Source organism: Entelurus aequoreus, linkage group LG13, assembly GCF_033978785.1.
Source record: "Entelurus aequoreus isolate RoL-2023_Sb linkage group LG13, RoL_Eaeq_v1.1, whole genome shotgun sequence".
Taxonomy (NCBI): Eukaryota; Metazoa; Chordata; class Actinopteri; order Syngnathiformes; family Syngnathidae; genus Entelurus; species Entelurus aequoreus.
Genome location: NC_084743.1, coordinates 24964760 through 24989827, shown reverse-complemented (window position 1 = coordinate 24989827; position 25068 = coordinate 24964760). Strand labels below are relative to the sequence as shown.

Below are 25068 nucleotides of genomic sequence, written 5' to 3'. Positions count from 1 at the left end.
CATTTACACACACAAGTGTATGATGCTGCAGGTACTTAAAAATGTTACCGTGCTCCCACTGATGGGCTAACCTGGTGCAGAAAAGCAAATAAACAATAAGAAACAACTTGCAAAACCCAGTCCAGATTAGCAGCAGGTACAGTATAAAATCAGAGACAGTTCTTGTTTAGGAAAATGACCATATCCGCCTTCTCAGGCAGGATGCGTGAGCGTTCTGGACAGATAGTGTCTCCTGCTGTGGAAAATACACGTTCGCTGGGTGTGGAAGAAGCTTGAACGCATAAATAGGAGAAAGCGAGATCTGACAGCAAAGGATAAGTCTTTTGTTGGTTCCACCGGACCACCACCATGCAGCAGGGTCCTCAGACATAAGTATCGGTGGAACGTCCTGGTACATCTGCAGCTCTCTCTCCACTCGTTTCTTGATGGACATGGAGCTCTGTTATTTCGCGGTTATTTCATTTTTTTTTATAAAGTAAAGCCACACTTTCGACCGCCGACGCCCGCTATCCATGCTTGAGCTTGACTGACTCGCTCGGCCATGCTAACACTTCCGGCGGTGGGCGCTTCTTCGTTTGTGTTCAGCGGCTTCTTCTTCCGGTTCGGCAGACATATTTTTTTCCGGTCGGCTGACTGGGTATCGAAAATAGGAATCGAAATTTAAACTTTTGAACGATTCCGGGAGAATCGGAAAGTTAGCCCCGGTTCCAATCGATACTCGATACCCAACCCTACATACAGCAATGTTAATATTTGTCCCTTGGCAAGCTTCACTGCAATAAGGCGCTTTTGGTAGCCATCCACAAGCTTCTGCTTGAATTTTTGACCACTCCTCTTGACAAAATTGGTGCAATTCAGCTAAATGTGTTAGTTTTCTGACATGGACTTGTTTCTTCAGCATTGTCCACACGTTTAAGTCAGGACTTTGGGAAGGCCATTCTAAAACCTTAATTCTAGCCTGATTTAGCCATTCCTTTACCACTTTTGACGTGTGTTCGGGGTCATTGTCCGGTTGGAACACCCAACTGCGCCCAAGACCCAACCTCCGGGCTGATGATTTTAGATTGTCCTGAAGAATTTGGAGGTAATCCTCCTTTTTCATTGTCCCATTGGCAGCAAAACAGGCCCAGAGCATAATACTACCACCACAATGCTTGACGGTAGGGATGGTGTTCCTGGGATTAAAGGCCTCACCTTTTCTCCTCCAAACTGCCATCCATCCATTTTCTACCGGGTATTGTGGCCAAACAGCTCAATTTTTGTTTCATCTGACATCCCATGGACAAACATTAAGACTAGGGCTGCAACAAATAATCGAATAAATCGATTAAAATAAATTATAAAAATAGTTGGCGATTAATTTAGTCATCGATTCGTTGGATCTATGCTATGCGCATGCGCAGAGGCTACTTTTTTTTATAAACCTTTATTTATAAACTGCAACATTTACAAACAGCTGAGAAACAATAATCAAAATAAGTATGGTGCCAGTATGCTGTTTTTTTTTTCAATAAAATACTGGAAAGGATAGAAATGTAGTTTGTCTCTATTATCCGATTATTAATCGATTAATCAAAGTAATAATCGACAGATTAATCGATTATCAAATTAGTTGTTAGTTGCAGCCCTAATTAAGACCTTCTGGGGGAAAGTTCTGTGGTCAGGTGAAACAAAAATTGAGCTGTTCCGAAATTATTGGAAACTCAAGACAGCCATGACATTATGTTCTTTACAGGTGTATGTAAACTTTTGACCACGACTGTAAATCATGCTGTCAGTGTTTCATGACAAGAAGACACCCCCGCCCAGACTAAAGCCCTAAAAACATACTCAGCAGGAACATAGTCGACAGAGGTACATGCATACACGAGGTGCACGGAAAGAATCGATTAATATCTGAATCGCGACTCATAATTTCAAAAATTAATTTAGCCCTGTGATGAGGTGGCGACTTGTCCAGGGTGTACCCCGCCTTCCGCCCGATTGTAGCTGAGATAGGCTCCAGCGCCCCCGAAGAGATTAAGCGGTAGAAAATGGATGGATGAAATTTAAGAACTTTTTTTTTTTTTCCAATCAATCATCAAAGTTTTCTTATATAGCCCTTAATCACAAAAGGCTGCACAAGCCACAACGACAGATCCCACATCAGGGCAAGAAAAAAAACTCAACCAATTGGGCGTAATGAGAAACCTTGGAGGGGACCGTAGATGTGCATGAAAAATGAATACATTTCTGTGGGTTTCCATTTCCATTCTAGAAGATCCATCCCTCCATCCATTTTCTAACGCTTATCCCCTACTGGATAAGCTGGAGCCTATCTCAGCTGCATTCGGGCGGGAGGCGGGGTACACCCTGGACAAGTTGCCCCCTCATCGCAGGGCCAACACAGATAGACAGACAACATTCACACTCACATTCACACACTGGGGCCAATTTAGTGTTGCCAATCAACCTATCCCCAGGTGCATGTCTTTGGAGGTGGGAGGAAGCCGGAGTACCCGGAGGGAACCCATGCAAAGTTATGTATTCATATTTTGTGCAATATTTCATGCGTGGATACACTAACGTTAGCTTTTTTGGTCCAATTTTACTTACTAGGCCAAGGGAAAGGGGTTTTCTCTTCCTTCAGCACAATTTTTTTATATGCAACAATTTAGCACTTCTCCATTTGCCTTATGCACTCTAACTACTACGGTCGCTTTGTTCCTGATCTGCCCTGATCTTAGGTCATTAACCTGCCGCGGACTGCGGATGGAACCTAGATTTTTTGGGTTACGATTGGGCACCTTTGCATTTTATATGTTTATTAATGTGCATTGTCCCATGTAACAAATATAGCAAATGGCGACTTCCTATCAAGAGCAACCGTATTGGTGTGTCTGGCGAAAGTTAGTAGGAGAAAATGTAAGGGTGTAACGGTACGTGTATTTGTATTGAACCGTTTCGGTACGGGGGTTTCGGTTCGGAGGTGTACCGAACGAGTTTCCACACGGACATATTAAGTAGCGTACCGCACTTTGTGTAAACAATGCACACCGAGGCACAACACACGGCATGCTAGCAGCAACCGGGCTACGACAACAGAGTGAAAGCGGTTTGCAGACAGCAGTAGGGTATGTTTCTGGCAACACGTCAAACATGCTAACCCATTTGAAGAGTTACCACCCCCAAGTGAACATCGCTTCAACGAAGAAAAAGACTAGCGTCGTGCAAACTCCGCATTCAAGCAGCCTCTCCTCGGCGAGTCAGGCAGGGCTAAAGCAATAACAAATGCCATTGGTGTTTTTATAGCAGCAGATTTAAGACCATATTACATTAAAAACTAGATTTTGACCCACTTCTTTCTGCAGACAATGTAGATAAACTGATTTTTCTGGCAAAAAACATGAAGATTGAGTGAAAGTCACCGGAGTTAAAGGCTGGGGGGGGGTGGGGAAGAAAAGTTCATCTGAAGCTGAGTTGACTTGAAACTGTTTAATGTTGCACTTTTTATATGTAGAAGAAAAGTTTTGTCATTTTATTTAATCTGAGCAACAACTTAATGTTTAATGTTGATTAACGTGGACACCGACTTAAACAAGTTAAAAAACTCATTCGGGTGTTACCATTTAATGGTCAATTGTACGGAATATGTACTGTAAAATCTACTAATAAAAGTCTCAATCAATCAATCAAAAAAAGCACTTTATATGTAGAAAGATTTTTTTAAACCATTCTGAGCCTTATCTTATTTAGTTTTTATTCTATATATGTTGACCACATTACCCCTGGCAATGGACCCTGTGTGTATATGTATGTTATTGTTATGCTTAGCATTCATGACTGCCTGCTGTTGCAATGATCAGCCTAGTGGTGGCTCACATCCATCACACACAGAGCTACTTCTATTTTTGGGCAGAATTATTATAGTGTTCCCAATGTTAAAAGGATAAAGCCATTGTTTACAAATGTGGTAAATAAATAACCAAAAAAATTTATATTTTGTTGGTTTTTTACTGTACCGAAAATGAACCGAACCGTGACCTCTAAACCGAGGTACGTACCGAACCGAAATTTTTGTGTACCGTTACACCCTTAAGAAAATGGTTAAATTGGTCGGTCTAATGCAGGGGTCGGCAACCCGCGGCTCTAGAGCCGCATGCGGCTCTTTAGCGCCGCCCTAGTGGCTCTCTGGAGATTTTTCAAAAATGTATGAAGAATGGAAAAAGATGAGGGGAAAAAAATCTATTTTTTTGTTTTAGTATGGTTTCTGTAGGAGGACAAACGTGACACAAACCTCCCTAATTGTTATAAATCACACTGTTTATATTAAACATGCTTCACTGATTCGAGTATTTGGCGAGCGCCGTTTTGTCCTACTAATTTTGGCGGTCCTTGAACTCACCGTATAGTTTGTTTACATGCAGAACTTTCTCCGACTTGCTAGGACGTGTTTTATGCCACTTCTTTTTCTGTCTCATTTTGTCCACCACACTTTTAACGTTGTGCATGAATGCACAAAGGTGAGTTTTGTTGATGTTATTGACTTGTGTGGAGTGCTAATCAGACATATTTGGTCACTGCATGACTGCAAGCTAATAGATGCTAACATGCTATTTAGGCTAGCGATATGTACAATAATATTGCATCATTATGCTTCATTTGTAGCTATATTTGAGGTCATTTAGTTTCCTTTAAGTCCTCTTAATTCAATTTATATCTCATGACACATGTAATATGGCTTTTAATTTTTTGCGGCTCCAGACAGATTTGTTTTTGTATTTTTGGTCCAATATGGCTCTTTCAACATTTTGGGTTGCCGAACCCTGGTCTAATGCTTAACATAAGCGGTCCCTCTGTAGTTACCTTTGTCACATGTGCTGCTCTGCTTCTCCTGGGCGAAGTTGAGTCTGTTCTGCTCGGCTGCGGTGCCGTTGGATTCTGGGCTGCTGCTGCGAGACGGGCTGTGCTCCTCGGTCTGGTAAGCCAGGTCCAGGTGTTGCTGGGCCAGCTTCAGGTGTCTGCGCAGCCGCTCCAGCTCTCGCGAGGACGCCTCGTCGCCGAAGGACTCGCGGCCGGAGTCGGCCAGGTTGTCCCTGAAGCCCAGCTTCCCCGAGGGGTCCTTCTTCAGGGCCGTGTGGTAGCCCGGCGGCGCGGAGGGCTGGCGGCTGATGGAGGACCGCTGGCTGGCCAGCGCGGGGTGACGAGGGGTGGGAGGTCGGGAGCGGGGGGCACAGAAGCAGTCCCGGATGCCGCTGAAGCCCAGGTGAAGGATCTCCAGCAGGGTGAAGAGCAGACACAAGGCACTGACTGCATACATGATGAGCAGGAATATGGTTTTCTCCGTGGGCCGCGAGACGAAGCAATCCACCGTGTGCGGGCAGGGAGACCGCGTGCACACGTATGACGGCGACACCTCCAGCCCGTAAAGGACGTACTGCCCGAACAGGAAGGACGCCTCAAAAATGGCACGAGACAGAAGCTGAAACACGTAGACTTTCATCAGGCCGTCTCGCTTGATGCGGCGGCGTCCGTCGTGCTTATTGCTGGGCTTCTCCTCCACCTCCTTGTCCTTCTCTGGCTCAATCTCTTCATGGATCATCGGGTCCTCCTCGCCGTTGTCCTCCGCTTCCTCGTAGTCGCGGTTGGCGCCGCGGCTCACGATCGGCATGCGCTTCCTGCCGCGCGGCCGGTAATCCACGTCCTCCATGCGGGCGATCTTGTGCATGGCGAAGCCCAGGTACATGATGGTGGGCGTGGTGATCATGATCACCTGGAACACCCAGAAGCGGATGTGGGACAGCGGCGCGAAGGCGTCGTAGCACACGTTCTCGCACCCGGGCTGCTGCGTGTTGCACACAAATTTACTCTGCTCATCGTAGTAGATGGACTCGCCCCCCACGGCGGTCAGCACGATGCGGAACACGATCAGGAGGGTGAGCCAGATTTTGCCCACGAACGTTGAGTGATTGGAAATCTCGTCCAAGAGACGTGTGAGGAAACTCCAGCTCATTTTGTCTGTGGATCAGCCGCGATTTCCTCTGATCTGAAAAAGAAGAGATGGAGACAAATGAATGTTGGTGTCTCCTTTTTTGCTGAGTTTGCACAATGCAGTGGAGTCAGCAATATAGTGAAGGTGATTCATAAAACTGATACCACTGCTGTAAATTACAGAGGATATTTTTCCCTACGCTTTGAACCCTGCGGCTTATAAAACTGTGGCTAATTTATGGATTGTTCTTCGCTAACATGTCGTGATGTTTGAATTCAACAAATAGTTTTCAACAGACACTGAAAAAGGTTTTACTGTTTGTGCTATGGCGCCATCATTTGGACAAGTTCGCTCACTGCATGTACTTTGTCGACAGGATTTCAACCTTAAGTACAAGTGCTGTGCCTTCCTCTAGCCGTCCATAGCGTTTCTACTCGTATGGATTCTTCATTCAACATTCCAAGCACTGTTTTACAATACAACTAAAACTATTCATACTTAATACACCGTCTGAAATAATGTTTTCATGCATAATTATACGTGCTATCGTGATGTAATGAAGCTGGCTTCGTTAGTCTTAGCTAATATGCTAACATGTTTACGAGGGTCTTTGTTAGTATTATTAACTTGCAATGGCATAATTTTTGTATTGGTCCAGTTTCACAAATTTCCCAGTTTGTTTGTGCTATGGCGCCATCATTTGGACGAGTTTGCTTACTGCATGTGCTTCGTCGACTAGATTTCCTTCTTTATATTGCTTTCAACCGGAAGTACAAGTGCCGTTCCTTCTTCTAGCCATCCATAGCATTCTACTCGTATGGATTCTTCATTCATCACTCCAAGCAACGTTGGTAAGTTTTACAATATAACTAAAACTATTCATACTTAGTACACCGTCCCAGGTGTGATGTCTGAAAGAATGTTTTCATGCATATTTGTACGTGCTCTGGTGATGTAATGAAGCTGGCTTTGCTAATTAGCAGTAGCTAATGTGCTAACATGTTTTTATGAGAGTCTGTGTTAAAGTTAAAGTACTACTGATAGTCAAACTATTACCCTCTGCATTTTGACCCATCCCCTTGTTACACCCCACTGCAAAACAAATTATGTAATACTTAAATAGGAATAATACACCAAATTAAATGTTAAACAGCCGTAAACCTGCAAAAATACTTATTCTCAGGCTTCTCTGTTTACATTTACACTCTTTGCATTAGTTTGTTAGACTTAATTAATCATTTCTTACATATCCCTGAGGTTTGTACCTTCGTTGAAGAGGTTATTAAGTGTTCAATGTGATTTTAGAATTTTGTGTGTTTTCCGTGGTTGTGTTGACATTTTCCTTTCTGCCTTATAAGCAGAGGAAAGTTACATTTGAACACTTTTTTTTTTTAAACATATTTTTCTTCTGGTCCTGATTTTCGATATCCAAAAATATCAATAATTATAGATATCAACCGATAAACACTGAGCATGATGAGTTTTTAAGCCATATCGCCCAGCACTAACTGAGACTCAACATTGACAGCAACCCCAACCACTTATCTTCGTGGTGTTGTGCTTTCAGTCATGGCCACAAGGGGTCGCCATTGTTTGAAAAATAAAGTTGATTCCTCCACTGCCTGCTGTAGGATCTTTAAATATTTCTGCCTAGCTTGTTCTGTCAAATTCCCCCCACACACACACAAACAGTTATATGGCTTAAACCTGTGGTGGGAAATTATATATATGTTTTTATAATTATTATTATATGAGTTGCGTGCCACATTGAGCGAAGATGTTTTGCCTGGGGCCTGTGTTTAAAGGCCTACTGAAACCCACTACTACCGACCACGCAGTCTGATAGTTTATATATCAATGATGAAATCTTAACATTATAACACATGCCAATACGGCCGGGTTAACTTATAAAGTGACATTTTAAATTTGCCGCTAAACTTCCGGTTCGAAACGCCTCTGAGGATGACGTATGCGCGTGACGTAGCCCGGGGAACACGGGTATGCCTTCCACATTGAAGCCAATACGAAAAAGCTCTGTTTTCATTTCATAATTCCACAGTATTCTGGACATCTGTGTTCGTGAATCTGTTGCAATCATGTTCATTGCATTATGGAGAAAGAAGCTGAGCAAGCAAAGAAGAAAGTTGTCGGTGCGAAATGGACGTATTTTTCGAACGTAGTCAGCAACAACAGTACACAGCCGGCGCTTCTTTGTTTACATTCCCGAAAGATGCAGTCAAGATGGAAGAACTCGGATAACAGAGACTCTAACCAGGAGGACTTTTGACTTCGATACACAGACGCCTGTAGAGAACTGGGACAACACAGACTCTTACCAGGATTACTTTGATTTGGATGACAAAGACGCAGACGTGCTACTGTAAGTATGCAGCTTTGGCTTCTAAACATTTGATCGCTTGACCGTATGTGCGCAACTTTTTTTTGCGTATGTACGTAACTTTTTTAAAATATATAAGCTTTATGAACCTTGGGTTAGGTGAACGGTCTTTTGGGCTGAGTGATTGTGTGTGTTGATCAGGTGTTTGAATTGTATTGGCGTGTTCTATGGAGCTACGAGCTAGCATAGGAGCTAGGAGTTAGCATAACAAAGACGTAGGTGTTTTTATGCAGGATTAATTTGTGTCATATTAAATATAAGCCTGGTTGTGTTGTGGCTAATAGAGGAAATATATGTCTTGTGTTTATTTACTGTTTTAGTCATTCCCAGCTGAATACCAGGTACCGTGAGTATGCAGCCTTGGCTGCTAAACATTTGATAGCTTGACCGTACGTGCGCGTCACGTACGTAACTTTTTAAAAACATATGAGCTTTATGAACCTTGGGTTAGGTGAACGGTCTTTTGGGCTGAGTGATTGTGTGTGTTGATCAGGTGTTTGAATTGTATGGAGCTAGGAGCTAGCAGAGGAGCTAGCATAACAAACACGTAGGTGTTTTTATGCAGGATTAATTTGTGGCATATTAAATATAAGCCTTGTTGTGTTGTGGCTAATAGAGTATATATATGTCTTGTGTTTATTTACTGTTGTAGTCATTCCCAGCTGAATATCAGGTCACCCCCGGCTCTCACAGCATCTTCCCTATCTGAATAGCTTCAACTCCCCACTAGTCCTTCACTTGCACTTTACTCATCCACAAATCTTTCATCCTCGCTCAAATTAATGGGGAAATTGTCGCTTTCTCGGTCCGAATCTCTCTCACTTCATGCGGCCATCATTGTAAACAATAGGGAACTTTGCGTATATGTTCAACTGACTACGTCACGCTACTTCCGGTAGGGGCAAGCCTTTTTTTATCAGATACCAAAAGTTGCAATCTTTATCGTCGTTGTTCTATACTAAATCCTTTCAGCAAAAATATGGCAATATCGCGAAATGATCAAGTATGACACATAGAATAGATCTGCTATCCCGTTTAAATAAAAAAAATTCATTTCAGTAGGCCTTTAACCGTAATTGTGTTGTGCAAGCTGCACTCTTTTTTTCCCATCAGCACTTTAAATATCTGGAGGTTGCTTTGCATTAGTGAAAAGAACAGAAGGAGGTGTTTGTCATTGTAACAGGCAGGCGCAAAATTTAAGCTGCAAATTTCTGAGAGGCTGTGAGAAAAAGTAAGGAAGCATATCAAAAGGCTGATACAAAACTCATCCAGTAATGAATGACAAAATGCTTAAAATGTTATGACACCACCTCAAAATTATTATTTTTTTCTATACCGAATGGCGGATTTTGTATTTCCAATAAAATGTCTATATACAGTTGAACCTCGATTTACGAACCCCTCAATGTATGAACTTTGATTTAGGAACCAGGCTGAATAAATAGGTTTTCTTGTACAAGCGTTTCATCCACCCATTGTATGCTTTTTGTGCCAGGCAGCACATGCATTGTGGGCGGGCTTATCGATCTCCGGTGCTCAGTCAGCAGAGTGCTGTCGTTAACTACCGTGCTACTTTGTACAGCGTTGTCGACACTGCCTAATGACCTGCTTACCGACAATCAATCAATCCAAGTTTACTTAGATAGCTCTAAATCACGAGTGTCTCAAGCCACAACGACAACCTCGGTTCAGACACGTTTTATGGACCAAAGCTTAAAAATCATCTAGGCATCTTCAGAATGGATCTGACTATCATTTAAAAAAGTTTCCCCTTTAGGGCAGGGGTGTCCAAACTTTTTCCACTCAGGGCCACAGACTGAAAAATCAAAGCATGCGGGGGCCATTTTTATATTTTTCCTTTTTTTTAAACCAATACAATATATAGGTTTTTTTTATAACCGTTATGGCTTTCCTCAAGTTTGGTCCCCGGTACCCGGAAGAGTCTCAGTCATAAAAAATGTTAGAAATAAGTCATAAATTATTATTTTCTCATTTAACGCTTGAATCTCGAGATTAACTTCAGGTCTGTCTGTCGTTATAAAGTTTTTTTGAATTTTGTTATTATGTTTATGCCCTTTATGTCAAAACCCTTATTTATATGGCAAACACACAAACTATGCAACATTTTCCCCAAAAACATTTCAAAGTGGAATATTTGATGTGAAGTAATTGGAACCTTAAATAGGTCAATAATTCATAACAAAAAAAATAAGTGTTGAAAATAAGCCAAATTTCTATTTTTTTTTACTTTTAACGCTTAAGTCGGTAGATCTGTTGATTATAAGATTTTATAATTTCTTCATTTTTTGTTTGTTTGTTGCCCTTTTTGTGAAAGAAAACTTTGTTTCGCACAAAATATGCAATATTTTCCCCCCAAAATATTTCAAAGTGGAATTGTACCAGTGAAGTAATTGGAGCCTTCAATAGGTCAATAACAGTCCGCATGGCAGCTTTGTGTTATTAGTGTCAACATTGCAAATTTTTCTTGTTACATTTCACCTGTTTACTCTTTTATTACACTTTTTCATGTTTTACATTTTTATCGTAGTATTTTCAGAATGTGCCGGGGGCCGTTAACAAAATTAGCTGGGGGCCACAAATGGCCCTCGGGCCGCACTTTGGACACGCCTGCTTTAGGGGACCTGTTTTTTTTGTCCCCATACCGTCAGAGGTCCCCTAAAGGTGACTGTGTAAACAGAGCGATGTCCCCATTAAGTAAGCATTGCCAGAAAACACACACACACACACACATATATATATTGGCTGTTAATTAGTCATTATTAAGTACTTATTAATGCCTTATTCTGCATGGCCTTAGTATACAACCAGTAAGCCATTAACTAAGAGTGTTCCCTCAATAACCTCAGAATTATTGCTTATTAGTAACCCTAACTAACCCGTATACGTTCCCCTAGTGTTCAAAAAACTCTAAATTAAGTCTTTGTTACTTTAATAAGCAACTAATTAATGGTGAACATAAGTTAAAGTTAAAGTACCAATGATTGTCACACACACACTAGGTGTGGTGAAATTTGTCTTCTGCATTTGACCCATCACCCTTGATCACCCCCTGGGAGGTGAGGGGAGAAGTGAGCAGCAGCGGTGGCCGCGCCCGGGAATAATTTTTGGTGATTCAACCCCAATTCCAACCCTTGAAGCTGAGTGCCAAGCAGGGAGGTAATGGGTCCCATTTTTATAGTCTTTGTTATGATTATGTTCCCCATAGGGCAGCATAGCTCGGTTGGTAGAGTGGCCGTGCCAGCAACTTGAGGGTTCCAGGTTCGATTCCCACTTCCGCCATCCTAGTCACTGCCGTTGTGTCCTTGGGCAAGACACTTTACCCACCTGCTCCCAGTGCCACCCACACTGGTTTAAATGTAACTTAGATATTGGGTTTCACTATGTAAAGCGATTTGAGTCACTAGAGAAAAGCGCTATATAAATATAATTCACTTCACTTCATATATATATACAATTCTGGGAAACATTGGAAATGCTGGACAAAAAGTCAAACCTACCTTATATTCATTACAACTACCTTCTGAGAGTGTGGCATGACATCAAGGTTACAAACTCTCAGAAAGTACATTGAAGAGGCCACACTAAATATTAGAGAAAAATGTTAAAAAAAAAGAAAAGAAAAAAAGGAATGGATTGATAAATTTGTAGGTGAAATACTCAGAACCTTTGCCCTTAACTTTCAAAAAGGGCAAACGAGTGCAATCCTGGCTTGGGGAACAAGTAAAACAACAGGTTCTTCAGATTTGACAAGTGTTCTAGTATTTTTGCACACCACTGTGTACTGTAACACAAACGCCATACTACAAGTGATGAATTTGCAAGATGAGTTACATTAAAGACAAACATACCATTTGGAGAGCACCTTCAATACATCCATCCCTCCATACAAATGAATCTAATTCCAACAAGTCATTCTTTCCATAGGAATAAAGTAGTCCCTAGGAACTGTTTGTATTGGCCAACTCCCCAGATACAAATGAAAACAGTTCTGAAGTGATATTTGACATTAGTCATGGAGGAAAGTGTCCCTCAATAAATAAAGGCTCGGAAGGAACTACACAAGATTCTATTGTGCTACAAGGAGCACAGGCCCAGAGAAATGTTGGTCAATGTTACGCCTTCTGAGAGGTGCCTTTCAATGGGCAACACTGACGAGTACAGTCACTTTATTCTGTGAAAGCCTTTAAGATGTAAAGTCAACACACAGAATGAAGGACATTGTGTAAGTGTAACAGAGGCCATGTGTAGGTCGATAAACCGCGCTCCCCGACAACCTCAAGAGCAATGCTGGCTCTCGGGTTGATAGCCTGGGCTTTTAGCTCGGTAGCTAACATGCTCGTCTGCCATGCGGTTGACCCAAGTTTGAGTCCCGGGCAGAACAGAAAAGGCACGGCCCGAAGAAGGCGTGTTACATAAGGTCACTGAAGAAATGCTGACCTGCATTGAAGTAAAAATCTGTTTTGTTTTTTTTAAATCACCAAACTATATAGACCAGATCTGGGCAAATTATGGCCCGGGGGCTACATGCGGCCCGTTAAACTTGTCAATCTGGCCCGCCGGACATTCCCAAAAAAATGTTTATATCTAAGATGTTTTCAAATGACCGTAAGTCTTGAACTATACAAAAGTATTTCAATGGTTGGAATCTGCAATTTTGCATGATATACTAGTTACTACTGTAATCTAATGAAATACCATGGTAATCTAAGTCACAGCAGCTCAGACGAGGCACCAAGCATTGTGGGTGGGGAGCGTTTCCACAGTGTTTCTAGAGCAGCCAGCCTGAAATGTGGGTGTCAGGGACAGACGCGGAAAGAAATTTTTACAACAAAGTTCTAAAGCTTAGTGATATATCAGATGTATCAGATTGTATGTGGGTTTTTTTATATTACACTTCGCATTCATATTTTGCTGTTTGTTGCATTTTTGTTGTGTTTCGCTTAAATGTAAAATATGGCGATCGAGAGGGGGTGTGACGTTCATATTTTGTCAATATTCAGTGTTTTATCCTTCATAGTTAATATTGTAAATCCCACATTATTTATTTTCATGTACATTCTGGGTGTTTGTTTAATTCCATTCCGTTTTTTAAGGTGGTCTGTTATAACGTTTTTAGCATTTAATCAGACATTATTGTGGGGTTTTGCATTAGTGTTCTTAAAAATAGATATACAGGGCCCCAGACACATTTTTTTTCTCTAAATTTGGCCCCCCGAGTCAAAATAATTGCCCTGGCCTGATATAGATAATGTTTAAACTAATATTTTTTATGTTTCCTATGCTTCACTGATAATGGTTGACGTCATACTATTTGTCTCTTTTAATGGCTCAGCTTTTATTGTGTTAATCAGGATCAGAATCAGAATAGTTTTTATTGCCATTGTTTGAGAACGGGTTCACAAACTAGGAATTTTACTTGGCGCAATCGTGCAACATAAAACACATAACACAGAATAGAATAACATGAGCTGTAACTGAGCTTAATTATTGCTTTGTACTGTAGGAATTGCACTTTTTTGGGAATGTTGCCTATTGTTCACAATCAATATGAGAGGCAAGAACACATGTGTGTTTTTGGGGGGTGATTTTAAAGATAACAAACGCGTGGAGGATGCAGCTTTGATTGATTGATTGAAACTTTTATTAGCAGATTGCACAGTACAGTACATATTCCGTACAATTGACCACTAAATGGTAACACCCGAATACATTTTTCAACTTGTTTAAGTTAATCAATTCATGGTAAAATGAAAGTCATCTTTGTAGTCTTCAAAGCCCTTTAAAACAACTTCAAAATCCTCCATCAACGTTTTATATACACACTGCAAGTCTATATACAATGTAGCAACAACACGTTCAAAACAATATGTAATTTGTACAATATTTACCGTATTTTGATCATTGCCGGGGACTGATTTTTTCAGTGCATTGATTTCCGCTTCCCTGCAGTGCACGTCTGACCTTTGGCAACAAATGTGTGTCCTGCTTCCGGAAACAAAGGCGTGTGTGTCTTCTAATCGTGGCAGATTCGGTAACAAACCACAAAGACAACTATTTCTGGACTAATGAGGATTCACAAGCTTATCTTTGTGAATCTGAATATATGGAGGATGAACTACTTCCTTCTAGAAGACAGCACGAAGGAAGAGTGATACTTTGGAGCAGACGGAAGCCGAGAAAGTGAGGTGAAAGTGACTCGAAGCTGCAAAATGTGGAACTTGAAGCCATGCTATTTCGACATAAATGGAGTGCTTAGCCAAATAAACCGGAAAAATGTCCTCGGCCAGCTGGACTAAACACACAACTGTCCATCAAGTGAGTTACGCTTTATTTTTAACATAATACCTGCAGTACGTCACACGTGTATCATGACAGACCGCATTAGTCGTCTGGCTAGCTGTGTTAAAGTTTAAGTACCAATGATTGGTGTGGTGAAATTATTCTCTGCATTTGACCCATCCCCTGGGAGGTGAGGGGAGCAGTGAGCAGCAGCGGTGGCCGTGCCCGGGAATCATTTTTTTGGTGATTTAACCCCCCAATTCCAACCCTTGATGCTGAGTGCCAAGCATGGAGGTAATACAAACAAAACATGAAATGTGGGCTAATACTTTAGCCAATACCGATATTCCCTCATACATATTAGCCAGCCGGACCTTGGTATATTAGGTACGATGTATTAGCTTGCATTGTGTATAGTGAAATTACACTTCTGACTAGAGATGTCCGATAATATCGGACTGCCGATATTATCGGCCGATAAATGCTTTAAAATGTAATATCGGAAATTAACGGTATCGGTTTCAAAAAGTAAAATTTATGACTTTTTAAAACGCCGCTGTACGGAGTGGTACACGGACGTAGGGAGACGTACAGAGCGGCAATAAACCTTAAAGGCACTGCCTTTGCGTGCCGGCCCGATTCCATAATACCTACGGTTTTTCACCCACACACAAGTGAATGCAAAGCATACTTGGTCAACAGCCATACAGGTCACACTGAGGGTGTCCGAATAAACAACTGTAACACTGTCAGAAATATGCGCCACACTGTGAACCCACACCAAACAAGAATGACAAACACATTTCGGGAGAACATCCGCACCGTAACACAACATAAACACCCAGAACCCCTTGCGGCACTAACTCTTCCGGGGCGCTACAATATACACCCCCCGCTACCCCCCCCCCACCTCACCATGCTCTATCAGGGAGAAAATGTACCAAATTCCAAGCTGCTGTTTTGAGACATGTTAAAAAAAACAATGCACTTTGTGACTACAATAATAAATATGGCAGTGCCATGTTGGCATTTTTTTTCCATAACTTGAGTTGATTTATTTTGGAAAACCTTGTTACATTGTTTAATGCATCCAGTGGGGCATCACAACAAAATTAGGCATAATATTGTGTTAATTCCACGACTGTATATATATCGGTATCGGTTGATATCGGAATCGGTAATTAAGAGTTGGACAATATCAGAATATCTGCAAAAAAAGCCATTATCGGACATCTCTACTTCTGACATATGTGCACCTGTGCTGTTTCTTTTCATAGTTGAACATCTACCAACATGCATATGACTTCAAAGAAGTTATTTCCCCTAATCAATATTTGAAAGAGTTTTGCAAACATTTCACTCGGCCCTAGGAGCCCTCGGGGTCCTTTAACATGATGCAACATCCTGTTAAATGCTATTCTTTCTTAACTTTACAACGAAAGTCCTGTGTTTGCAACTACGCCATGTTGACATTTGACAACAAACCAAGGGGAGGTTCATGTGCTTCATTCTATAATAAACTATAGTGTAAGGAATGCGTTTACTTTGTTATCTAAAAAATAGATCTCTGAAAGCGCTGCAAAACTCATTGGCAGTGACTTATGAACTGATGGAAAGCTACCCAACAGAAGATAAGAAAAACCGTGGCAGCTAAAAAGTAAACTGTTTTAAAATAAGACTCTTCGCGTAAACATCACAAATTCTTAACAGGTAGCTCCAAAAAATATTTGTGAGCCATCCATCCATCCATCCATTTTCTACCTATTATTCCCTTCGGGGTCGCGGGGGGCGCTGGAGCCTATCTCAGCTACAATCGGGCGGAAGGCGGGGTACACCCTGGACAAGTCGCCACCTCATCACAGGGCCAACACAGATAGACAGACAACATTCACACTCACAGAGTGGCTTCCCAAATTGAACACATTTTCACACGGACTGCTTTAAAGATCACACAATAAATGATGGCATGACCACAAGGCTAATTAGTGATGTAACAATCTCCATTACCTTATATATAGCGGTATGAGGCTAAACTCCCCGCTTAAAGTCGCCCATTGGCACATTTTTACTTTGGCCCTTGGAGGCAAAACGTTCCGGACCCCCTGCTCTAGATAGACCCTTATTAAAGGGGAACTGCACTTTTCTATTTTGCCTATTAAAGGCCTACTGAAACCCACTACTACCGACCACGCAGTCTGATAGTTTATATATCAATGATGAAATCTTAACATTGCAACACATGCCAATACGGCCGGGTTAACTTATAAAGTGAAATTTTAAATTTCCCGCGTAACTTCCGGTTGAAAATGTCTATGTATGATGACGTTTGCGCGTGACGTCAATCGTTGAAACGGAAGTATTCGGACACATTGTATCCCGATACAAACAGCTCTGTTTTCATCGCAAAATTCCACAGTATTCTGGACATCTGTGTTGGTGAATCTTTTGCAATTTGTTTAATGAACAATGGAGACTGCAAAGAAGAAAGCTGTAGGTGGGATCGGTGTATTAGCGGCTGGCTGCAGCAACACAACCAGGAGGACTTTGAGGATAGTAGACGCGCTATCCGACGCTAGCCGCTATCTGCATTTAAGCACGATGCTATCACGTTAGTTCCATAGCTAAAGTGCTTCGCCGATGTATTGTCGTGGAGATAAAAGTCATTGTGAATGTCCATTTCGCGTTCTCGACTCATTTTCAAGAGGATATAGTATCCGAGGTGGTTTAAAATACAAATCCATGATCCACAATAGAAAAAGGAGAGAGTGTGGAATCCAATGAGCCCTTGTACCTAAGTTACGGTCAGAGCGAAAAAAGATACGTCCTGCACTGCACTCTAGTCCTTCACTCTCACGTTCCTCATCCACAAATCTTTCATCCTGGCTCAAATTAATGGGGTAATCGTCGCTTTCTCTGTCCGAATCGCTCTCGCTGCTGGTGTAAACGATGGGGAAATGTGAGGAGCCTTTCAACATGCGACGTCACGCTACTTCCGGTAAAGGCAAGGCTTTTTTATCAGCGACCAAAAGTTGCGAACTTTATCGTCGATGTTCTCTACTAAATCCTTTCAGCAAAAATATGGCAATATCGCGAAATGATCAAGTATGACACATAGAATGCATCTGCTATCCCCGTTTAAATAAAAAAAATTCATTTCAGTAGGCCTTTAAGGACAATCATGAGAGAGAAGAACACATGCCTTTTTTTAAAGATGATAAAAAAACGCTTTCAAGATGCGGCTATTCTGAGCCACTGTTGTAGCCTTCAAAGCCCTCAAACAACTTTTAAAACCCTCCATCAACATCTATCTATAATGTAGTAACAGACGCGTTCATAACAATATGTAATATAAACAATATTTACCGTATTTTAGTCATTTTAATCAATAGCAGGATTTCCTTCTGTGGCGCAATAATTTCTGTTTTATAGCGGCGTACATCCAACTTCCGGCAACTAATGTGTGTCCCTTCTTCTGCAAACACACACGAGTGTGTTGTAATCATGGCAGATGTGATAAACAACGAAGACGACTAATGAGGATTCACAACCTTATCTTTTTGAAGCTGAATATACAAACGGAGGATGAACTACTGACTCAATAACTCCACGGTGACGTTTCGGTGAATTTACTGACGAATTTGTGAAACAACACAAAAAGAAAGCCATTGTAAGTTAATATGAACACGGACACTCGTAGACACGTTAGTATATTATAGTCCGAAATGTACGGTAATTCGGGCTGTCAAAATTAACGAGTTAACTCATGTGAATAATCACAAAAATTGACCGCATATTTATGTCCACACAGATTAATCATGCAATTTATTCTTAAATCTTAATTGGTCAGTGATCAGATCAATGCATACGTAAATACAAAAATCAGTGAAGGGACTGGTAAATTTTACTCCAAAATACATCCTTAAAGAACTTTAAATAAAAAGGTTACCAACATTGGTGCAAATACATGACATGCATTCAAGCAAAATGTTTGAAAATATTCCTGGATGACATTCAGACAACAAAATTGCAATTGTGTACAAATATTGAGGTCTTCTACCAAGGAGATTGTAACCATACAAGCGACTTATCACCTGTGATTAATCCAAATTCCATTATGTGATCAATCTGATTCAGACAATTTCATTCATTTTAACCTTTTGACAAATAAATGTATGTGTTCAGTCATACTTTTTGCCCTCAAGAGCTTCCATAGCTCCCGGCCTTCTGTTATTTCCTTAACGGAGATTCACACGCATAAGGAAACGTGGCTAATACTAACACAAACAAGATGTTTGTTCCAAAGAAAAGAAAAGTGTTGTCAGTGGTTTGGATTTGCTGCAACAGACGGTGGAGTAAGTGACTGCACGCTACAAAGTTTGTTTAAAAAAGGCAGCAGCACAACAAACTTATACAAGCATATCAAACACTGGCATCCAACAGGCATCCAACAGAGTGGATGCCAATTTAGAGAAAAAAAATGTGTCTGGGAGTCGGTATATCTATATTTAAGAACACTAATGCAAAACCTCACAATAACGTCTGATTGAATGCTAAAAACGTTATGAAAGACCGCCTTAAAAAACGGAATTACATTTTAATTTAGGTTGTGAGTTCAAACCCCGGCCGAGTCATACCAAAGACTATAAAAAAAATGGGACCCATTACCTCCCTGCTTGGCACTCAGCATCAAGGTTTGGAATTGGGGGTTACATCACCAAAATGATTCCCGGGCGCGGCACCGCTGCTGCCCACTGCTCCCCTCACCTCAGAGGACAAATTTCACCACACCTAGTGTGTGTGACAGTCATTGGTACTTTAACTTTTTAACTTTAATTTTTTTACTGAATGAGACACCCAGAATTTACATGAAAATAAAGAATGTGGGATTTACAATATTAACTATGAACGATAAAATACAGAATATTGACAACATATGAACGTCACACCCCCTCTCGATCGACATATTTTACAATCAACAAAAAATGCAACAAACAGCGAAATATGAACGCAAAGGGTAAAAAAACCACCTACAATTTGATAAATTACTAAACTTTAGAACTTTGTTGAAATAATCTCCTTCCACATCTGTCCCTGACACCCGCATTTCAGGCTGGCCGTTCTGAAAACACTCTGTGGAAACGCTCCCCACCCACACCGCTTGGTGCCTCGTCTGAGCTGCTGTGACTTAGATTACCATAGTAGCAGATTCCAACCATTGGAATACTCTGTATAGTTCGAGACTTACGGTCATTAGAAAACATTACTGCACATCATAATGGCAGCTACAGTTTTGATCTTAAAGATATAAAAAAATTTGGGAATGTCCGGCGGGCCAGATTGAAAAGCTTAACGGGCCGCAATTTCCCAGGGTCTGGCTTATGGTTAAGAATCAATTATCTACTTAACATGTAATGGTGATTCTTTCGTCAAAATGTTGCTTAGATTGTTTTGCAGACTGCTTTCAAGCTGCATCTTTTCAGGATGCGCCGTTTTATGGACGGTCTTATTTACATGCTTCCACTTCGAGTGCATCTTCTCCCGGTCATCCTTGTTATATTGTTTTAGCGTTTTTATATTGAGTCTACATAACAGCGGAGAATGCATGTACGAGCCCGTCTGCCCCACAACAAGAGGAAAAAGAAAAAGAATGAGCTTATTGACTACAGCTTTAGACTAGGGCTGGGCGATATATCGAGTTTGTAAGATATATCATTATATTTTTAAACAAGATATGAATTAAGAAAATATCGTAATATCGATATAATTAATTTCATGTTAAAATTACCAAACGGCGCTTATTTGTTGTGTTCCTTGTTCTCCCCCGCTCCTCTTCCACGGGCTACTAAAACCCTCCCCTTCCTCCTTCGAAGACGTGGTTGCACGTATAAGAATATCCATGATTGGTTGGTTGTTTACTATGATGAGACACAATTGGTTAGGGACAGGCCAATCAGAGGCAAGATCGAACCAGGAAGGGAAATCACAAATTGCCTGCCTGCAAATGTACTTTTTATCCGACTTTTTGTGTTATTTGCACAGCTATGTTATTTATTTTACGCAGAAAGAATATTTTTCTATTTTATTTATGGTATGTAATTCTGCACAACTTAAACAGTTTCTATTTTTGTGCTGTTAATAGCAATCTTGACTAACTGGGTTAATAAAAGGGCCACTGAATGTTTACAGTACAGTTGTCATTCAGTTCAATTTCACTGAATATCACTCAAAAATGAATATCTTTATACGCATACTTTCACCGAAAAATATATCGAGATACATATCGAATATCGAGTTTAGGTAAAAAAATATCGAGATACATATCGAATATCGAGTTTAGGTAAAAAAATAGAGATATATATCGAATATCTAGTTTAGGTAAAAATATATCGAGATATATATCGAATATCTAGTTTAGGTAAAAATATATAGAATATCTAGTTTAAGTACAAATATATCGAGATATATATCGAATATCTAGTTTAGGTAAAAATATATCGAATATCTAGTTTAAGTACAAATATATCGAGATGTATATCTAATATCTAGTTTAAGTAAAAATATATTGAGATATATATCGAATATCTATTGAAGTAAAAATATATCGAGATATATATCGAATATCTAGTTTAAGTAAAAATATAGAGATATATATATCAAATATCTAGTTTAAGTACAAATATATCGAATATCTAGTTTAAGTACAAATATATCGAGATGTATATCTAATATCTAGTTTAAGTAAAAATATATTGAGATATATATCGGATATCTAGTTGAAGTAAAAATATATCGAGATATATATCGAATATCTAGTTTAAGTAAAAATATAGAGATATATATATCAAATATCTAGTTTAAGTACAAATATATCGAATATCTAGTTTAAGTACAAATATATCGAATATCTAGTTTAAGTACAAATATATCGAGATGTATATCTAATATCTAGTTTAAGTAAAAATATATTGAGATATATATCGAATATCTAGTTGAAGTAAAAATATATCGAGATATATATCGAATATCTAGTTTAAGTAAAAATATAGAGATATATATATCAAATATCTAGTTTAAGTACAAATATATCGAATATCTAGTTTAAGTACAAATATATCGAGATGTACATCGAATATCTAGTTTAAGTAAAAATATATCGAGATAAATATCGAATATCTAGTTTAAGTAAAAAATATATGAAGATATATATCGAATATCTAGTTTAAGTACAAATATATGGAATATCTAGTTTAATTAAAAATATATCGAGATATATATTGAATATCTAGTTTAAGTAAAAATATATCAAGATATATATCGAATATCTAGTTTAAGTAAAAATATATCGAAATATATATCGAATATCTAGTTTAAGTACAAATATATCGAGATATATATAGAATATCTAGTTTAAAGTAAAAATATATCGAGATATATATCGAATATCTAGTTTAAGTAAAAATATATCGAGATATATATCAAATATCTACTTTATGTAAAAATATATCAAGATATAAATCAAATATCTACTTTAAGTAAAAATATATAGAGATATACTTTTTCGTTCATATCGCCCAGCCCTACCTTAGAGTACAATGGCGAACTCGCGCAAAACACTTTAGGTAAATCTCTTACCATATATGGAGAAATCCGCTGGCGTCACAATTGGGGAAAACGTCACAAATGGGGCAAATTCCAAATAGCTGGTTTGGAGGACATATGAAGGAAGGCAAGATTGTTTTGTAAAAATCCCCACCATGCCTCCATTAACATTTTGGGGAGCTATGCAGATCCAAAAAACAGGTACTAATAGGTAAGAAAAGTTGGTTTTGCGTAATGAGGGGGGTGGTAATCTGAGTTTTTAAGTACAGGCTTATGTGCTAGTATGACAATAAAAGTTCCCATAATCCTTGAGTTTGGGAAAGGATCATTATACCGTGACGCAGGTAGCCACCAAACCTAAACCAACGCACAACCAGGGACCGATAATTCCACACTGACCGAGCCTTCGAGAATTCCACAGGAAAGGATAAAGGCTGATGTGGCTCCCACATCTGGGAGGGCACCCAATAATCCCTGCAGGGTCTGTGGAAGAAGGCCAAACCGTGGCCAAAAATCTGCGTCACTAAGCCGTCTGATGTGATGCAAATACGAGACCATGGACTAAGTCAGGACACATGAATCACCATCATTTCACAGACATGTAATGGAGGAAATTCCACAGTGGTCCAAAATATTCCACGTGGCACCCATGACTGTTTTCCACCCAAGAATGCAAAACATTAATCACAAATCAATCATAGCTTTAACCTCGTTTACAGCCATAACTATAGTTCCTATTAGGGCATTTAATGGGTTTGGAGTACGGCGTTCTTCTTTTATTCAACTTAACACTAGGGCTGCAACAACTAATCAAATAAATCGATTAAAATCTATAATAAAAATAGTTGGCGATTAATTTAGCCATCGATTCGTTGGATCTATGCTATGCGCATGCACAGAGGCAATTTGATTTTATTTTTTTTGTTGAATTTTTTTCTAGAAACCTTTATTTATAAACTGCAACATGTACAAACAGCTGAGAAACAATAATCAAAATAAGTATGGTGCAAGTATGCTGTTTTTTTTCCAATAAAATAATGGAAAGGATTGAAATGTAGTTTGTCTCTTTTATCCGATTATTAATCGATTAATTGAAGTAATAATCGACAGATAAATCGAAAATCTAATTAATCGTTAGTTGCAGCCCTACTTTACACATTTAAAAGTGAGTTTGTCTTGACTAAAAACGAGGTATAACACAGAAAATGTGGAAATTACGCACAAGGGCTTCATTTTGCGCCACTTTCCAATAGAAAAGATCAAACGCGTGGTTCGGCGAACGTTGACGAAATGTTGCATTAAATAAAAAAAAATTTTAAAAAACCTATTTAACAGGGTTTCTGTTGTCAGACGAACATAAAAAGTAGTTGTCGGACACACGTAGGAGACTAAAAGTTAGAGCCCAAACTTGAGCTGGGAGACGTGAGAGATGCTGCCACGCTTTGTTTGCCAAGTGGCGTCTAACAAATACCTTGAGATTGAAGTCCTCTGCTTCACTCCAACGCGGGTAGCCTCGTCTATCTTGTAGGGTTTTTGCTTTTTTTAATTTTCCTGTTTTCAAGCCCTTAAAAGGACTCCCGCTCAAGCCATTCGATGTGTTGTCAGTGAGGAGCGGGGATCCTTCTCTCCAGTGTCGTGTTGTGCGGCGGAGGTTAGACAAAGAATGGGGGCTGCTGGCGATGCGTCGTTGGTGAACGATCCGGCCGTTATATACGGCTCCTTGATGAGAACCACACTAGACGGCTCTATGGAGTGAAATTACTGCCAAAACGCCAAAAAATCACACAGAAATGCGTGTTTTACTCACGATTTACCATCGACTCGCAAGCATAAAAGCAATTATTTTCATTAATTCGCAATTAAAAACTATTTTCTGTAAGTAAAAAGAAAACGAATCGCAAGTATAAAAGCAATTTACTGCAAGTAAAAAAAAAGAAATCGCAAATAAAAAAAATAAAAAAAAACAATACACAAATATAAAAACAATTTTCTGCAAGTGAAATAAAAAAAAATCTAAACTATAAAAAACAATTTTTCTGCAAGTGAAAAAGAACGAAAACATGAAAACAATTATTTTCATTAATTCGCAATTAAAAACTATTTTCTGTAAGTAAAAGGAAAACGAATCGCAAGTATAAAAGCGATTTACTGCAAGAAAGAAAAAAATTGCAAGTAAAAAAAACAATACACAAATATAAAGTTGTGTATTGTTATTTTTTTGGAGTAAAACATGTTTTTTCACAAGTGTAAAAACAATTTTCTGCAAGTAGAAAAAATATCTGCACACAAAAAAATACAATTCCTGCAAGTAAAAAAAAAAAGATTCGCAAATACAAAAACAATTTTCTTTAAATAAAAAAAAATAGTCACAAGTAAAATGAAGATTCTGCAGGTAAAAAAAATGTTTGCAAGTATAAAAACTATTTTCTGCAAATTAAAAAAATATTTGAAAGTTAAAAAATACATTTTCTGCAAGTAAAATAAAACTATTTGCAAGTAAAAAAAAAAAAAAAAACAATACACAAATATAAAAACAATTTTCTGCAAGTGAAATAAAAAAAATTCTGAAGTATGAAAACAATTTCCTGCAAGTGAAAAAGAACAAATCACAAGAATAAAAACAATTTTCTGCTAGTGAATTTTTTTTTCCAAGTATAACAATATTTTTTTTAATATAAAAGTTACTTACAAGTAAAAACAAAATGTCTGCAATTAAAAAAACAACTTGCAATAATAAAAACAATATTTTTAAAAAATTATTGCAAGTAAAAAAAAACAATTTGCTAGTATAAAAATTATT

General features: G+C 39.2%; 1 protein-coding gene across 1 annotated transcript in view; it reads right to left on the bottom strand.

Moving 5' to 3' along the window:
* LOC133663261 (gap junction gamma-1 protein-like) overlaps window positions 1-23936 on the bottom strand; it is a 25685-nt gene extending 1749 nt beyond the window's left edge. The window contains exons 1-2 of the mRNA XM_062067610.1: window positions 23740-23936; window positions 4846-6025 (exon numbers count right to left, since the gene is read on the bottom strand). Of these exons, the coding sequence (XP_061923594.1) occupies window positions 4846-5992 (1147 nt within the window). The 5' untranslated portion in view covers window positions 5993-6025; window positions 23740-23936. The remainder of the gene's footprint in view (window positions 1-4845; window positions 6026-23739) is intronic.
* Window positions 23937-25068: the final 1132 nt, after the last annotated feature.